The sequence below is a fragment of the Urocampus carinirostris genome, chromosome 6 (assembly GCF_059441175.1).
Source record: "Urocampus carinirostris isolate Australia breed hairy pipefish chromosome 6, RoL_Ucar_1.0, whole genome shotgun sequence".
In the NCBI taxonomy this organism is placed as follows: domain Eukaryota; kingdom Metazoa; phylum Chordata; class Actinopteri; order Syngnathiformes; family Syngnathidae; genus Urocampus; species Urocampus carinirostris.
In genome coordinates, this window is record NC_142354.1 from 36,865,088 (window position 1) to 36,883,567 (window position 18,480).

The following is an 18,480-nucleotide window of genomic DNA, read 5'->3' on the forward strand; positions in this document are numbered from 1 at the left end:
GTATCGGACACCAGCAAAGGAGATTGCAAATGATGCCAGGGTTGCTTGGCTATTACTCCTTACTGTAGTTCCTTAATTCTACTTTTATGCCCTGTTTAGAGGGCGGCAGTAGCTCAGGAGGTAGAGCGATCGTTTTAGGATTAAGGGATCCCAGTTCGAATCCCGGCTTGTCCGTGTTACATGTCGAAGTGTCCTTGGGTAAGACATTGAACCCCCAATTACCCCCAATAAGCAGGTTAGCGCCTTACATGGCTGCACAGATCACGGCCGCTATTGGGAAATGTGAAGCACAATGTAAAGCGCTTTGGGAAGTCATTGACTTGAAAAGCGCTATATAAATGCAGATCATTTCATTTCATTTAGATCGTTGTCACAACTGACCAATGATGTTGCTGTTGTTTGATTTCTACTCTGTTTAGGGCCAACCTGCTTTTCTTAACCTTGGAGATTTCATAAAAAGAAAGGGCTCAGGGGGGGGCTTTAGGAAAAGATTTGGAATTTGGCATTGAGAGAGTTCTTTTATATAGTTCTTTCCTGTTTTCCCTGCAAGTTGAACTTTTATTAATATCATCTCTCTTTATTATGAGTGTCTACGAGGTTATAGACTTATCATAACGTTAATTAGAAATATAATATGTATTTAAGTGCTCCGGCTGTGAAACAAAACAAAAGCTACTCTCAGCATTTGAGAAATCGTATTCATCTTCTCATAGCTTTCTCATTACTTTTCAAGTGCTAATTTGGTTTAGCCCACAACAAGCACACTCCTGCAGCATTTGTTTTCGAAACCCTGTGGAGGGAACTGATAAGTTTAATTTGTTCTTAGACGATACTCATCACTCCAAGTAAAAATGCTTTTGATATTGGCTCCGCCAAGTATGCAAATTTCGTAACGGTTTCCCAAAAACATTAAGAAAGTAACAAAAAACTTTTCTAAACATTTATTTATTTATCTTCCAGATAAGTGACTGCAATACACTTGGTTCGACCCTTAGTCAACTCAGTTCTTTATCTGCAACAATTCTAAATAATTTTCAGAAATTATGTTTTAATATTGAAAGAGATGATAATAATCTACATGACATGACAATTTCACCGGCTATCGTTAATCCAATTGTCCTTCTTGCAAGGCTAAATAATAGTAATAAAAATAATAACAATGATGACGATGATCATGGTTATTATTATTATTATTATTATTATTATTATTCTTATTATCATCATCATCATCATCATCATCATCATCATTATTATTATTATTTTTATTATTATTATTACTATTATTATTATTATTATTAAGGCTGGCAAATACCATTACTGTACCAGGTTGATGGTGCCAACCCCATGATGGTAGCCGGCACCAGGATTGTCTGCCCTTAGTTGCATTAAAAAAGAAAAAAAATCTAAAATTAAAAGAATGCTAAATTACCATTAAATACTTCAATACCAAGGAAAATTATTATTGCGGGATGATGAGGAATTTCTGTAAAAATAGCCATTTTTTTGCAGACAGAAGAAAATTGAATGTAGTAACGGTATTTATTATTGCAAACTACTCAAGTTCTGGGTATCTGTTTGAAAAAAATGTGGTATCGAACATTGGTTGTTATAGCATTGTTATGATTGTTACTCTTTCACTATGTATTCATAATGACCAGCATGATTTAGAATCATATATATTAAAATAAAAAATACATCGAAAGCACACACAAATGACCATACCAAATATTTTTTAAATCTGTGACATCTATTCACAACATTGAGCAAAAGAACAACAGAACATACATTTATTCACCGTAAAACCGGAAAGAAAAAAAGCATCCATTTGTCTTTAATTATTTTGGCAGCTCCTGTTGCCAATTATGCACAACAACCGTCCCGCTTGCTCAAAAGAAATAAATATAGCAGGAAGAAAAAAAACAATATCTAGGTCCCAAGAGTTTCTGTGCTGCAATAGATGAAGAAGCAATTTCACCTTCTCGAATGTGGGTACAACATCAATTCTCTCTCATCTCATGTTGTCTCTTTCCATCCATGGACTCCAGATAGCACAAAGATTTGCTGTTTGCCACATTCATGCCAAGATGTATTAGAAAACCGAAGTCATGCAAGTTATCTCGTGGCAAGTATTCCCGAGTAACGCCACGTCCAGTCCCCGTGTCGTAGACGGGGATAGCAAACGCACAAACGAGTCCTGACCCATGGCCTGGACCCTGGAGGTGGAGAGGTTCAGCGAACTCTTCGGGGGCAATGGAGAGTCCAGTTCATCAGTCCGCGAACACACTAGGTCACGAAAGCACTCGCGGAAGCGCGTGGAGACCAAGCTGTAAATGATGGGGTTTACGGCGGAACTGAGGTAAAAGAGCACCCCGGATAGGATGTGCACGTACTCGTAGATGTTGTGCATCAGGTCGGTCCACTGGCGCACCGAACTCCACAGCAGGCGCTCCATGTGGAAAGGCGCCCAACACACGCCGAACACTGCTACCACGATGGCTGCCGGAAGAACACAATGGTTAGTTTCAAATGATACTTGGTGGGAAAAAAGGAAAAACGTTGGTCATGGCTGAATTTGCTGTGGACTTGGCAGAAGACGGAGCTTTTGTATGAAATGTACCTGAACGCTACCTGGTATTTTTACCAGGTAAAAAAGGTATTTGAGTGAAATGACTGTATATATATTTGTGTTGTGCTTCTATTGTAATATTTCTGTAGTATTTTTGTATTGTAGTATTACTGTAGAAGTATTTTGAAGTATTTTCCAAAGGTTTTTTTTCTGTAATACTTATTTTTTGTAGTATTTATATATTCCTATTTTTGTAGTATTTATTTATCTTTTTTGTAATAGTACGCTAGTTATATTTATGTAGTATTTCTATTGAAATAATTCTGTAGTAGTATTTTTGTAATGTAGTATTATGTTTCAAGTATTTCAAGTATTTTCCAGGGCAGTGGTTAGCGCATGTGCGGCACAGTTCATGTCTTGGGAACCTCCGGCGTGGGTTCAAATCCAGCTCCAGACTTCCTGTGCGGAGTTTGTATGTTCTCCCCGTGCTTGCGTGGGTTTCCTCCGGGCACTCCGGTTTCCTCCCACATTCCAAAGACAGGCATTTCAGGTGAATTGGCCAGTCCCTAGGTGTGAATGAGCGAGCCAATTGTCTGTCCCCGTGTGCCCTGCGATTGGCTGGCAACCAGTTCAGGGTGTCCCTTGCCCACTGCCCGATGATTGCTGGGATGGGCTCCAGCACCCCCGCGACCCTACTGAGGATAAGCAGTGTAGCTAATCAGATGAGATGAGATGAGGGTAAAAAAGGTGCACCCAAAGTAAAACTGAAGCGGTACATGAACCATTTGGAGTGTCAGCATACTTTCGTTCTCTCATTTAAGTTTTCTAGGACTAAGTTTAAAGTCTTCTTCTCAACAATCAAAATCAGTTTAGGTACTACTGGCACTGAATTATGGAAGTTTGAATACACACAGAAAAAACTAGTTTTGTGTCCGCCTGTATTTTTCTCTCCATAAATCTGCCTGGAAAATTAATGTAACAAGGTGGTGGGACTGAATAACAGAAGAGGATATCAGCCCAAAGCCTTCCTGAGCTCCACCTCAAATTTGACAACAATACTACCAAAAAATAGCATTTTAAGTTTTCCATTTAAAGGTCGAGGCAAACCCTCCTCACACTACCCACATTGTGTGTCTAAAGCTCTCAAAGCTAACTCAATCTACAACCGGAAATATGTCCAAAATATGATCATTTGAATGCAACATGTAAATTTTCTAGCAGTTTAGTTTCCAGCTTTAGTGTCAGGCTTGTTTGAACTAAGTATATTACTGGAATACTTCTACCGGACCCTTTTTTGACATAATATGATCTCTGCCTGGGATCGCTTTTAAGTTGTTCTGTACATTTTGATTTTCCCCCGGCTTTGAAGCCACTGGCCCACAGGTGGGCCACAAAAACAAGTTTTTAAGCCACCATGCTCAGTTAGAGGCACCACTGCAAGAAGCAGACACCCATGCAAGAGAATAGACACACGCCTTTCCTCATGTTTTTTGGGAGTGCATGTTTTGGCAACGGCAGCATGGATTATAATATAAAAAATTACTATTCTGTTAGAAAAAAAAATCAGGATTCATGAAAAAAACGCATAATCCCTAACTGTGTAACTAGAATGTGCACTATAACTAGGTCAGTCCATCTGGACCGAGGTCACCTGGGTGAAGGTATAGATCAGGGGTAGAGGTAAGATCCTAAGCCCAGGCCTGAATCCAATTGTTTCATTGAGGTAGGGGCATTTCTGTCGATCAATTTCTAAAAATAAATATATGTTTACAAAAATGTTAAGTTAAAACATGTGGATACTAAACTAAAAAAAGTAATCTAAATGACTTGATAAGTCTCGAATGCCCTGTTAGTACTAGATCTAGTAGCGTAGGCCGTGATGTGCAAGAAACACCGTGATTAAATTAGTATTATGTTCAGGGTTGGGTAGGGTTACTTTAACTGGATTACTTTTGTATTACTCCAACACCAAATATGCTAATAAACGACAAAAGAAACTAAATATGAATAAAATGACACAATTTTGTGCAAGCTTGGGGAGTAACGGAATACATGGAACGGCAAAAATGATGTTGGCAAGCTGTTTGGATTTATTTTCATTAGAAAAGCTTACCATGTGTTGTGAGTCATACTTTTATTCATATTTAGTTTCTTTGGTCTTTTATTAGCATATTTGGTATTGGAGTAATCCAAAAGTAATTGAAAGTAATCAAGTTAAAGTAACCCTACCCAACCCTGATTATGTTACAATGTGGTGTTGCTTCGCTAACATCACAACTGCTATGCTAACATCACAAGGAGCTGAGGCGTTTTGAGGCTAGGAGTAGTTTTGGCCTCGAGAGACCATGGTCTGCAAAAAACTGAAGTTGCCTCATCATAGCACATACTGTACTAAACTCCTGTGATGTCAATTCTAAGAAAGCGTGCCTGTCTCTATCTTTTTTGTCTTTTAGAGTGCTGAGCTAGATTTTTAAAGACGTACTGCTACTGTGGTTTATGGGACAATTTTCAACACGATAAAATGGTGGACGGTCTTAAAATTTTCCTGTCAACTCTAAAGGAAATCTGTCAATGAAAGGTGATTGACAATAATTGTTATCTCTGCATACAAGTCATGTTTATTTGTATAGCCCTTAATACACATAAAAATAAGATGTTTACAGTCTATGCTTGGTCCTGCAAATTAAGTGGGTCGGGCTGGATTTTTCAGGCCCGACCTTACTTCTGAACTGAGAGGACTTTTAGAGTCTTGGGCCGCATGGGCTTCAGAAATTTGTCCAGAGGCCTGGGTCTGAAGACCTAAACAATTTATTTCATTTGCGTTTTTCAATAGATAAATTTGCAGGAATGTATGTGTTATATTTTTTCATATTTATTTCATAATATGATAGTACCATTAAAGTGGATTTGAAACACTCAGAAGGTCTTAATTTTAGAAATTTTAGTTTTTTAGTTTTTTGTCTTATTTCCGTATCATGTTGTAATGATGTAGATTTTATTTTTTATTTCTAGACTGAAAGCCAAATAATATAGTATGTCCCTGTTTTCAAGCCACAAATTTGGTATCATAAATTTAGTTTTGAATTAATTTTGTGGGGACACTCTCCCACATTCCAAATCAGGTTAATTCGCTGGTCCAAAATGTCCCTAGCTGTGAATGAGTGAGTGAGTTGTCTGTCTCTGTGTGCCCTGTGACTGGCTGGCAACCAGTTTAGGGTGTCCCCTGTCCAAAGCCTGAAGTGAAATAAAGCATGTGTCTTGAGCTTGAGTTAGGATATTTCTCGGCCATTCAATCTCTGTGGTGAGTGTCTTGTTTGTGAATGCTACACCTCATCTCATCTCATTAGCTGCACTGCTTATCCTCAGTAGGGTCACGGGGGTAATCATCGGGCAGTGGGCAGGGGGACACCCTGAACTGGTTGCCAGCCAATCGCAGGGCACACAGGGACAGACAACTCGCTCGCTTATTCACACCTAGGGACAATTTGGACCGGCCAATCCACCTGAAATGCTTGTCTTTGGAACGTGGGAGGAAACCGGAGTGCCCGGAGGAAACCCACGCAAGCACGGGGAGAACATACAAACTCCACACAGGAAGTCCGGTAGCTGGATTTGAACCCACACAAGAGGTTCCCAAGACCTTAGAACTGTGCCGCACACGCGCTAACCACTGCGCCGCCGTGCTGCCCCAGGAGGCTTTCCAATTGCCCATCGTTGCAGTGATTGCGCCACAATTCAAAGTGTTTCATATTTTTTTCTATTTGGACTGATTGTGTGTCTGATTTTAGGGCTGACTGACCGCCTGTTTTTATTTAATCAGCCCCAATAAAAAGCGACCACCCGTGTAATACCCGCATGGGGTTGTAGAACCCCAAATTGCTCACTAGTGATGGATCATAGTCTTTTTCTAAACAGCAAGATCGTCAGTGTATCTTATTTTGACGCATTAGAACTTCTAACGTGCTGTAAATCCTCTGTCAGGGTCCCCCAAGACAAAATTACCCCTCCCCTAGTTACACTGTACTGCTCACTGCATGCCTGCATAAGGCTATGAGGATTCCTGTGTAAACAAACACTAATACTGTGACAGGAGAGGGAAAGGCAAAAGAAAATGAAGAGGAAGACGGAAAAAGTGAATCTAACGTCATAATAATAATAATAACAATGATGATGATGGTGATGATGATTATGATGATAATAATAATAGTGATGATAAGAAGAAGAAGAAGAATAGTATTACCAATAATAACAATAATAATAAATAAGAGTTGTTAGGACTTTGGCTGTCGGTGGCACTGTCTCAAAAGATTTTTATCTGAAAATATAGCCAAGTTGGTTGATCAATATAAAGAAGTATATAACTTTTGTTCTTCTGTGTTTCATTTATATCTTACCTTTTGCTGTCTATTCTCTATGACATGTTTTTTTTATCACATATCTGGGTTTTTTTTTTTTAACTCATTTCAAGTTTCGAACATTTCACCTGCAACATACGACTGCAGTATTTTAAAAGTACTTTTGACTGTTAAACAAAAGTCCGACTTGCCCCAGTAAGATTCAAGTAACATTCAAGCCAAAACGGTTTTGATGACATCCATTGTACATTTTATACGCGTATATTTTGCTAGAAAAGGGGTCTTGAACATTATCCTAGACGATTATGATATGCGTGCAGTCCGAAGAACAAACAGCAGTGCTTAAAATGTTTAGTATGTACAGTTTGATTTCAAACTGTTGAGAATCATTATGGGGTTTTTTTAAGGATTTTGTAGTTGAATGTACTTAATGTACTTCACAAAATGCACATACTATTTGTTTCGTTTACTTTTCTACTGCTGCTCATGAGCCTTTTCTTGGTTAACTGGGATAAAAAAAAAAAGTGTACTTGATTTGAATTCTTTATTTTTTTATTTTCCTGTCATTTTAAAATGGACATAGGTTTATTTATGAATTTATGTCTTTACTGACCATGCACTGGGCCTAATCGGTTTTAGTTAGGGAATTTTCATTTAATTTGCGTACGAATCTGCACTATGTTCATTAAAAGTTGTATTTTTACCATTTTTTTGGTTTATCATCATTTGCCACATTATTAAATCAACTCCATGCTAAATCTAAGAAAATTTTTTTTTATATGATTGGTCCCCGAATGGTTTCTATAGTCGTTGTTAACCATTTAAAATGGTTATTAGTTGCAGCCACAGTGTAGAGTATTTCCCCTTTCCTGGCGCTTTACAAAGTCAACTTACAAAGCATCTTGACAACTTGTGTCCGGCGACCGCTTTCATCGTGTACGCTGACGCGAGCATCCTTGCCCCATTTCTTCCCGAAGTAGCCTCGCCTCTGCTTTCTTTCCCTGCAGAGGTGCAGTCCCATCACCAAGTAGAGGATGCTGATGACCATCATGGGAATGAAGAAGAAGCAGACTGTGGTGACCTGCATGAGCGTTTGGTACATCCACAGTGGTTTGAGCACGGTGCATATGGCTGACTCTCTCATGTGGCCAGGAAGGTAGAAGATACCGTGCAGCGATGTGTTAGGTACAGCACACACCATAGACACAGCCCACACGCCACCGATGACCTGCTTGGCATGCTTCTTGGTGGTGAGGTAACGGGTTTTGAGAGGGTGCACCACGGCGATGTATCGCTCTACGCTCAGTGCCGTGACATTGAGGATGGACGCAAAGCAGACAGTCTCGAAGATGAAGGTTTTGAAGTAGCAGCCTCCGGCGCCAAAAGGGAACGGGTAGTTCTGCCACAGGTCGTAGATCTCCATGGGCATCCCGAAGGACAGCATGAGAAGGTCCGACACGGCCAAGCTGACCAGGTAAAGGTTGGTGGGATTGCGCATCTTCTTGTGCTTAGCCACCACTGCACATGTCAGAAGGTTTCCGCTCAATCCCACTATGAAGATCAGCAGGTAGATGCCTGCAACCGGCAGAAAGAAGGGAGACCGTTTGGGGCCTAGGATTTCCAATAGGTTGAGTTCAATGTAGGGGCTTGTGCTGGTGCTGGTGCTGGTAGTGTTTCCCACTGTCATGTTGGGGGACATGCTGGTGTCGTGGAGTAAAATGGAGTTATTTGGCGAGGGACCTTGAAAAAGGAGATCCATCTCAGCTGTGATTCTTCAACACCCTAAAGAAATAAACATATCAATAAAAGCTTCTTATTGTGAAGTGAAGGTATTTATATATAATGGGGACAATGTATGCTAGGAAATTTGGTATTGATCCGCTCTAAGTAAATACAGGGAGTACCGACTAATACCGACCCAAATCCGATAAAATGGTAATGAAATTTCGTTACCATTGAATGCTTGAACCCTTCCCCCTTGAGTTATTTTATAATTACTAGAAAAACAGAACCAAGATTTTAGTCACTAAAGTGATTCATTTTTCATTCATTCATTTTACTACACTACAAACCTTTACAGTAGGAAAAACTAATTAAAATAATTTCTATTTCAGAACAAAAGCCAAGAGGGTTGAACCAAAAAACCAGCAATCTTATGAAAATAAAAATACTGAATAGCAATGTCAACAAGATAACTAAAGTACCTTTCAATGAACAATATTTGGAAAATAAAGTAAACAATGCATATAAAGTATCAATTGTCTCTCATTGGCTCTGTTGCCGTAGTGACAACTGATTGACAGTTTTTTTTATTAAGGAACACTAGCATGTTTTCATTTTTGGTTGCAGCTTGTTGCTCACTGGAGGTTCATGTACTTATGTAAATTAGTGGTGTTGCCACTGTAGCAGATCACTTCACCCAACAAATTGCACCTAGCATTGTACTTTCCCGCAATACAAAAATGTATTTGACACTGCTCTGCACTTCCCATTTGCCTCTGTCATCTTCGGTTTTCGGAAGGTGTTGGCGCATAGATTTTGGCCTCTCCTCAGGCTGCCAGGCAAGATATGGCAAAAGGAAAGGTAGGGAAACGCTCTAACAATGTGCAGTGTCAGTCATCCACTCAGACATACACTTGGAAAGTGTCCTAGGGTGCTGGGTGAGAGATAAAAGGGCTGCGCTACCTACATAGAGAAGCTGCGCTTTCAGAAAATTGGTGGATGAGCGTAGTATCAAACCCAGGACAATAGTATCGGACCGATCCAAGCGCTTGCATCGTATCGATAATATCGATATTGGGTTGTTTTGCCACTCTTTAGTATACAAATCATTTATTTTATGGTGGAGAAGTGCAAGATCTGGAATATCCCACAGTACAGTCATGTTGTTATTCCAGTGCCAATTTGAAAGGCTCTTGTAAATTCCATGACCAGGAGGATTAAAGTGGGTTTGCAAGATCATGGTCGCCAAACAAAATATTGAACTTCATGAATTTTCACTTAAGGGTGAAGTCACTTTTGTTACCATGAGTTTAGCTACTAATGGCTTTATTTTGCGTTTTTTGAGGTGGGAAATAAATTAATCAATAAGATTTACATAGACAACCTTTCATTATGTCGAAGTGATGTTTCTTCAGTGGTGTTCATTAACATTATGATGAAATCTCTACAGAAATGTGAGGGGTGAACTCACTTTTGTGACAGAATGTAATTTGGAGTAACCAATCAACCTGCCACGCATATTTTTGGAATATGGAAGGAAAACGGAGTACCTGCAGAAAACCCACCCAAACATGGGGAGAACATACAAACTCCACACAAGGACACCGTTAGCTGGAATTGAACCTGGGACTTCCGAACTGTGAGGCAAACGCGCTAACCAGACAGCCATTACAACAATGGGGAGAAGCTTATATTGCCCCCAAAACGTTTTGGGATTTATTCATCATTGGGTCACCTGTATGATGGAGTATTGCTTCTATTTGCTGTGTGAGTGCACACATTTATATCTTCAAGATCCATTCTTGTTATGAAATAAGTAAACAAAAACAAAATAAAACCAGATAACACACAAATTAAAATAGCTTTTAAATATATTTTCAGTATTGTACACAGGGTTGGGTAGGGTTACTTTAACTTGATTACTTTCAATTACTTTTGGATTACTCCAATACCAAATATGCTAATAAAAGACAAAAGAAACTAAATATGAATAAAATGATGACTCACAACACGTGGTAAGCTTTCTCTCCTGGCTTTGATCTCTTTGATCTCCGGCAAAACTAACATAAAATGCGACAGAAACAAAATGAAAATAAATCCAAACAGCTTATCAACATCATTTTTGCCGTTCCATGTATTCCGTTACTCCCCAAGCCTGCACAAAATTTAGTAATTTTATTCAGATTTAGTTTCTTTTGTCTTTTATTAGCACATTTGGTATGGGAGTAATCCAAAAGTAATTGAAAGTAATCAAGGTAAAGTAACCCTACCCAACCCTGATTGTACAGTACAATTCGAACAACATCCTACAGTGACTATGATCAATAAAGTACCTGTATAATCTTCTTGTGTTTCATACCTAATGCTGAGCTTCATCTATTTATTCCTTAGGGGCACATGCGTCATCATGTTGCCTAGCATACGAGTCACAATGTCAATGTGGAGCCAACCCTTACTTTGTCGACTAAATATAATACCTGTCGGCTCCATGCCCGTACAAACTGTCGTATTTTCCCGTACAAAATACTTTTTTTTCCGGAATGATGTATGATGGGAAATCCCCAGGCGGCAGACGCATGCGAATGACAAATTTGCGTTTTTCCGTACAGGTTTACTTGTACGTCGTACTTGTCTTAAAATGCATAAAGAACGTACTTTGTACGGCAAAACCGTACAGGTTGACAGGTATGGAATATGATCAAATATTCTTTAATCTTGACCAGTATTGTTGTATGCTTGAGGGGAACCCCAAAAATTCGTATAGTATAACAATTTATATATACGGTATTACTTCTTTTATCTCGGTTAATGGGGAGTGGGGGCGGAACCCCCAGCGAAACGTGAAAATATGCAAAATAGAAACTTTTATTTTTTTATTCATTTATTTATCTCATCTCATCTCATTAGCTGCACCGCTTATCCTCAATAGGGTCGCGGGGGTGCTGGAGCCCATCCCAGCAATCATCGGGCAGTGGGCAGCGGACACCCTGAACTGGTTGCCAGCCAATCGCAGGGCACACAGGGACAGACAACTCGCTCGCTCATTCACACCTAGGGACAATTTGGACCGGCCAATCCACCTGAAATGCATGTCTTTGGAATGTGGGAGGAAACCCGAGTGCCCGGAGAAAACCCACGCAAGCAAGGGGAGAACATACAAACTCCGCACAGTAAATCCAGTAGCTGGATTTGAACCCACACAGGAGGTTCCCAAGACCTTAGAACTGTGCCGCACACGCGCTAACCACTGCGCCGCTGTGCTGCCCCATTTATTTATATATTACTCAAAAAAAATATAGGCTCAAGTATTTTTTTTAATGAATAAAAGTACTGTAAAAAATAGACATGTTTTAAAAATGACTGTACTGTCAAATTATCCTTTTTAAAATATTGTTGCTGTTTTATTGCACAACATGATTGATTAAGGACCCAATCCATTTCAATTTACATGATACTTTGCCACCATCATATGGAGGTTATGTAAAACTGCATTCACCTTGATATTATGTCCTACAGAAGCCCTATAATGTATCTTTCAATTAATAATTTTTTTTGAAAAAAAAAAGCCAGCGAGGCAGTAGGGGAGCACCAAAGACACGCATGTGGTACCTGAGCAGGTTTAGCAGGTGAAGAGGTTTAACGTTGTTAGCGATAGGAAACATCTTTCTCTGTTTAGCCAATCAGAACTCATAACTCAATGCACGATGAAGTGAACCGCCAATAACAGTGCGAAGTAGCAAGGTGTCTCTGTATACATCAACAGGTTCTTGATTATAATCCTATTTCTAGGTTTTTATACACTTGCACCTCCACTATCGATTGAGTGATGCATTTGTAATTGCTGCTGCACCAAAGAACGCAGAAAGACCAGCTGTTCTGTTTTTTTCTTCGTAGCCGTCATTAGTGTCAATCATGGCTGAGTTTGAACATGAAAAGCAGAATGTAATGTACTTTCTCAGGTGGGCGGCAAATTGCAGGATGTGAACATACAGGCATTTTCAAGTCGCCATTATGCGAGGAAAAATATTGTTTTAGGGTATTGAGCAGTGATATCTAATATTTTTTACTAACTTGGCCTTTTCAGTAAAGTGCCTCCTCACCCAGATAATGACCCTAAATTGTGCCCAATTTATATCAATTTAAAAAATTGAAAACTCTGAGTATTTGTGGTAAATATTCTAAACAAAATAATATGGTCAAGAGTTTCTTTAAGTATTGGATATTTTGGAAAATGCTAGTAGAATAATTGCAGGCCTGAAATGTTTATTTTTCTTCTTCTTTTGAGGGTATGATTTTGCTTTCTTGTTTTGATATTGGATATGTCTTTCCTCCAAGAAACACAATTAAATAAGGGCAGGCATTTAGGAGCTCCTGCTTGAGCCTTCTCTCTTTGGACACATAATGATGCAATATATTATTGTTTTGTACAGCTGTATGTGTGCAAATATTTTGTTTTTGTTTTAATCATTTTATGCTTAGCCCAAACTCATTGACACAAACAACCAGGGAAAATCCTTTTGATTTGCCGATATCAACAAAGGGAAAATTAATCATCTTTACATTATGAATTCATATGACATAACCTTTATTTATTTATTTTTGTTCTTTAAATGTTTGAAAATACAAACGTATAGACTGAATGAATAGTTATAAAAATAATAACCACAACCAAAAAGGTAATCTAAAAAAATTTAGGGGACAATCGTTCAATCATAGCGCCATGGTGGTTAACACATCAGCCCCACGGTGTGGAGGGCCAGGATTCACATCCAGCTAATGGCCTCCCTGTGCGGAGTTTGCATGTTCACCATGTCCCTACTTGTGCTTCCTCCGGGCACTCTGGTTTCAACAGACATTTGAAAAACATGCATGGCATGTGACTCCAGATAGACTCCAAATTGTCCCAAGGTATGAGTGAGACTGTGATTGGTTGTCTGTCTCTCTGTACAATGCGACTGGCTGGCAACCAGTTTAGGGTGTCCCCTGCCCACTGCCTGAAATCAGCTGGGATGGGCTCCAGCACTACTACGACTCTAGTAAGGATAAGCGTGGCAGAGAATTCATGGATGGATATCCAAATACAATTACAATACTCTGCTTTTGTTCCGTTGGCAGATCTTTTTCATCCATCCATCCATTATCTGCACCGCTTATCCGCAGTAGGGTCGCGGGGGTGCTGGAGCCCATCCCAGCTATTTTCGGGCAGTGGGCAGGGGACACCCTGAACTGGTTTTCAGCCAGTTGCAGGGAACACAGGGACAGACAATTCGCCCGCTCATTCACACCTAGGGACAATTCAGACCGGCCAATTAACCTGACATGCATGTTTTTGGAATGTGGAAGGAAAACAGAGTGCCCGGAGGAAACCCACGCAACCACGGGGAGAACATGCAAACTCCACACAGGAAGTTCGATCACATGACCTCAGAACTGTGCCGCACACGCGCCAACCACTACACAGTCGTGCTGCCCTGGCAGACCTTTTGATCATCATACTTATTTTCCTTATAATAGAACTTGCCCTAAGAATTGTTTCCCGTAAAATAAGAAAAGTAATACTTAGAATTAGCAAAATGATATACCATATGCTCTATCGGATCAATTCAGTAGCATTTAGTCGTTATTTTTTACTTAGTCTTTAATACTAATAACATAAAAAAGATTAATACTTCATATTGAATAAACTACAGTACTATGTTTTAAGTTTTAAAATGGTAAATTCGCTTTTCTTCTATCTTACCATCATGTTTTTATTGTGTAAAAGAAAATAAATACCCGAATGAGCAAAATTATCCTTCAAAATAACAAACATTTTTTTCAGTCAACAGATAACATTCATATCACTAATACAACTCCTATTTAGATATACGTATCTATCTAAAAATCTTATTATATTTTAAAATCATAAAGCTCTATTTTCTAGAAATCATGACATAATTTAGTTAGTTTTAAATGATCTCAATACAAATGTTAAATTTACATTTATATTTATTTATTTTTTCTTTTAAAACAGGGGTGTCAAACTCGTTTTAACCCAGGGGCCACTCGATAGAACAAATGTTCTCTCAGGGGCCGGACTAGTAGATTAGAGAGAAAGAAAAAAAGAAAGAAATAAGGGAAAAAGAGAGGGACATTAATAGAAATCCAAAGAGAAATAAAAATAGATAAAACTGGTGAGAGAGGGGGAAAGAGATAAAAATAGAAATAGTAAGAGAGCGGGAAAGAGAGAAAAATAAATCCAAAGAGAAAGACATAAAAATAGAAATAGTGAAAAGGGGGAAAGAGAAAGAAAGAAATCCAAAGAGAAATACATAAAAATAGAAATAGTGAGAGAGGGGGAAAGAGAGCAAAATAAATCCTAAGAGAAATAGAAAGAGAGAAGGGGAAAGCAAGAGAGAGTAAAAGAAGGTAAAAAGACACAGAGAGAAAGAGAAAGAAAGAGAAAAAGAGAGACAGAGAGAGTGAAAGAGAGAGGGATAGTGAAAGAAAAGGGAAGGGAGCAAGAGAGAAAGAAATACGAGTACAGCGTCTTTGTGAGAGGCACCTGGCTTTGGCAACATCAAGTGGACATACAGTGGAACCTCGGTTTTCGAACGCTTCTCAGTTCGGACAAATCGGAGTCCGACCAAAAATTGCTTCGCTGTTCGGTCAAAAAATCGGAGTTCAAACGTGGGTAATGCGTGAGTGCGTACGCTAGGGTGCGATGCTGAGCGGCGTACGGGTGTTTCAGCCCCTTATTATGCCTCCGAAGAAAGTCAGTGCAAGCAGCAAAGTTGCTACAGGTGAAAAATGAAAAGTAGTGCGTACAACTATTGCATTTAAGAAAGAAATAATAGCAAAATATGAAGGAGGTGTGCGAGTGTCTGATCTTGCCTGCGCCTTCTGTTGACCACCACAAAGGTAAGAAATCCTATGCATAATTTTTTTCTTTATCCTTTTTTTTAATTTTTACACGTTCATGTTAGCGTAATCTTTCGTACTGAAGATTACGATAACGTGAACGTACGATTAGCCTGGGTTAGCTTCATGTTTACGTTATACATTCAAGGTAAACATTCAGGGTGTTAGAACGGATTAAAACGATTTACATTATTTTTAATGGGAAAAATGATTTCGGTGATCGAACAAATCGGTTTTCGAACAGGGTTCTGGAACGGATTATGGTCGAGAACCGAGGTTCCACTGTATTTTAACCTGCAGCTCGTTTTTCTCTTCGATTCTCTGAGCGGTGTGTCGCGGGCCGGATTCAATCCCTTAGCGGGCCTGATCCGGCCCGCGGGACGACTGTTTGAAACCCATGTTTTAAGATCTCACCCAGGAGTAACGCGCACCCGCATTGGTTTGAAGCAGGGCTCTGCAAAGTGATGCTCCAGAAACAGGTAAAATCACCTGAGTAGCCCGCAGGCTGGTTCTTAAATTATTTGTGATTTTTTAGATCGTTTAGTTTCTTCCTCGCAGGATGTTTAGTCGTTTGGACCGATTGAGCCTATTTTAACTTCTAAAAATTACAACTTAGTAATAACATATTAATAGAATAGTAATTATGTAGTTATAACATGTTATCTTGGAAATGCAAAAACAAAAGGTGCAAACTCCCCATGAAATTCAAACCCACGCTAATCACGGTATTAACAGTTGATCGGGTGGAATTCAGGGGAGACCTGGCGGGTGCAGAGAGAAAAAAATCCTCCTTTTTGTTCTTCCTTATTCAAGATGCCTAATGGCAAGAGGGAAACAATCTGATACTGTAATGGAAGATTGGCTTCTGCATTACTGTAATGAGCATTAAATGTATTCAATTGACTGGCAATTCTCTGAGGATGATTTGAATTTGTTGCGCTTCCCTGATTGCTGCCAATCACTTTTTTGTTTTTAGCCTCAAGGTTAATGCGGCTCAGGCTGCTGTATTTCATGTGGTCTAGCTTTTTGACCATTAACTCACCATCTTTGTAACTAATTTAGAAAGCACGGTTAAGCTTAAAACTGGTCATCGACGAACATGCATCATGTTTCCTCTCTGATTTATCTGCAAGTGTCAGTCAAAGAATTAACAAGATGGGTAAGAACAGATAAATATGAAGTTTGATGAAATCAAACTCACCTTATGATTCTGCAGCCCTTCAAAGCGTCTCCCTCTGACATGCAGACATGCAACAGTGTGATAGAGGATGGTGGAAGCAAGAGGAGGAGGTTCATCCTCCCTTGATGAGGAGAGAGAGAGAACCAAGGAAGGGAGGGGAGCAGGTAAATGTGATAAATGAAGGAATCAAATAAAGATGTGTCATTTTTGACAGATAGAATTAAAAACAATAAGTGAGCCATTGTCTTTAGCTGTACTGCATCCTACCACTGTGTTCTGAATAGTTTTTCAGTGACTGATAAATTTATAGATTAGTAGTTACTAAAAATACGGAGAGAATACATCAATTAATTTTCAATTCGCAAAAAGAACCGGAGAGGACTGCACTAATCTCTAAAGACAAGAATATTCCAAATGGCTCTTAAGGTCCTCTTTTTTAAGGTAAAGGAACTCTTTTTTTTAAGGTAAGAAAAAGCCAATCGTCCCTCAAAGGTGTGGATATCAAAGAACAGCAACAGCATTGACCAATAGTGACAATTATATAAATAGTGCATAATAGTCAAAATAACGAACAGTGAGAAATAATCGACAAAATAAGGAACAACAGTGAGGAATAATAGTAAAAATAACAAAATGGCATCCTATGCTATCTCCTTTTCAGGCGTCCAATATTAAAAACAGGTTCAAGCAGAATACAGAATATTTTTACAGCCAAGTAAACGTTTCCAGATGAATTTTTTGGTTGTTGATATAAAAACATATTACTTAAAATAATAATGAATTGTAGGAAATATTTATTAAACTGTATAGATAATGGCTGTTGTTTTTTTTTATTTTTTTTTAATCATTTGAAAGAAAAATACATTAAAAAAAATTATATAGAAATTATGATACTGAATCAAAAAAATGTAAACAGCAAAAATTCCAATTAGAAACTTTGTATTAAAATAGGTTAAATTGATCATCATTCTGAGTAGAATATTCAACCTTTGTTAGCAGACGATTTTGCTCATTTTCGAAATGATTCCTCTAACTTCACTGTAAACATTTAGTAAAGTCAGAAAATAGCTCTTTAAAAAGGCAAAATTATCTGAATTCTGCCATTGCACATTATTTAGCTTATTTTATTTGAATATATATATATATATATATATATATATATATATATATATATATATATATATATATATATATATATATATATATATATATATATATATATATATATATATTATCATCATCATCATCAGCTGCACCTCTTATCCTCAGTAGGGTCGCGGGGGTGCTGGAGCCCATCCCCGCAATCATCGGGCAGTGGGCAGGGGACACCCTCAACTGGTTGCCAGCCTATCGCAGGGCACACGGGGACAGACAACTCACTCGCTCATTCACACCTAGGGACAATTTGGACTGGCCAATTCACCTGAAATGCATGTTTTTGGAATGTGGGAGGAAACCGGAGTGCCCGGAGGAAACCCACGCAAGCACGGGGAGAACATACAAACTCCGCACAGGAAGTCTGGAGCTGGATTTGAACCCACGCAGGAGGTTCCCATGACATGAACTGTGCTGCACATGCGCTAACCACTGCCATGCTGCCTGTATTTTATTATTTTTAATTTTATTTCAAAAATAATGAGCAGCCATTTTCTGCCAACAGACTCTTTTATTATATATTTATCAATTTATTTGTTTGGTAATCCCTATTACCTGTACATGTTACAGATCAGTAATATATTTCCTTAAGAATAAATTAT

General features: G+C 38.8%; 1 protein-coding gene across 1 annotated transcript; it reads right to left on the bottom strand.

Moving 5' to 3' along the window:
• Nucleotides 1-2,089: 2,089 nt before the first annotated feature.
• Nucleotides 2,090-16,840, bottom strand: nmur3 (neuromedin U receptor 3). Its single transcript, XM_088337247.1, has 3 exons — nt 16,745-16,840; nt 7,816-8,703; nt 2,090-2,496 (listed from the first exon to the last, which is right to left on the bottom strand). The coding sequence occupies exons 2-3, from the start codon at nt 8,678-8,680 to the stop codon at nt 2,090-2,092; spliced, it is 1,272 nt and encodes a 423-aa protein (XP_088193373.1). The 5' UTR covers nt 8,681-8,703; nt 16,745-16,840.
• Between the last annotated feature and the right edge of the window lie 1,640 nt (nt 16,841-18,480).

What these genes read in the sequence shown, in the direction of transcription:
- nmur3 (XM_088337247.1), bottom strand. Translation starts at nt 8,680, where the DNA reads ATGGATCTCCTTTTTCAAGGTCCCTCGCCAAATAACTCCATTTTACTC. An exon ending in ACAAGTTGTCAAGATGCTTT is followed by an intron (nt 2,497 to 7,815) that starts GTAAGTTGACTT and finishes TTCTTCCGGCAG; the next exon opens with CCATCGTGGTAGCAGTGTTC.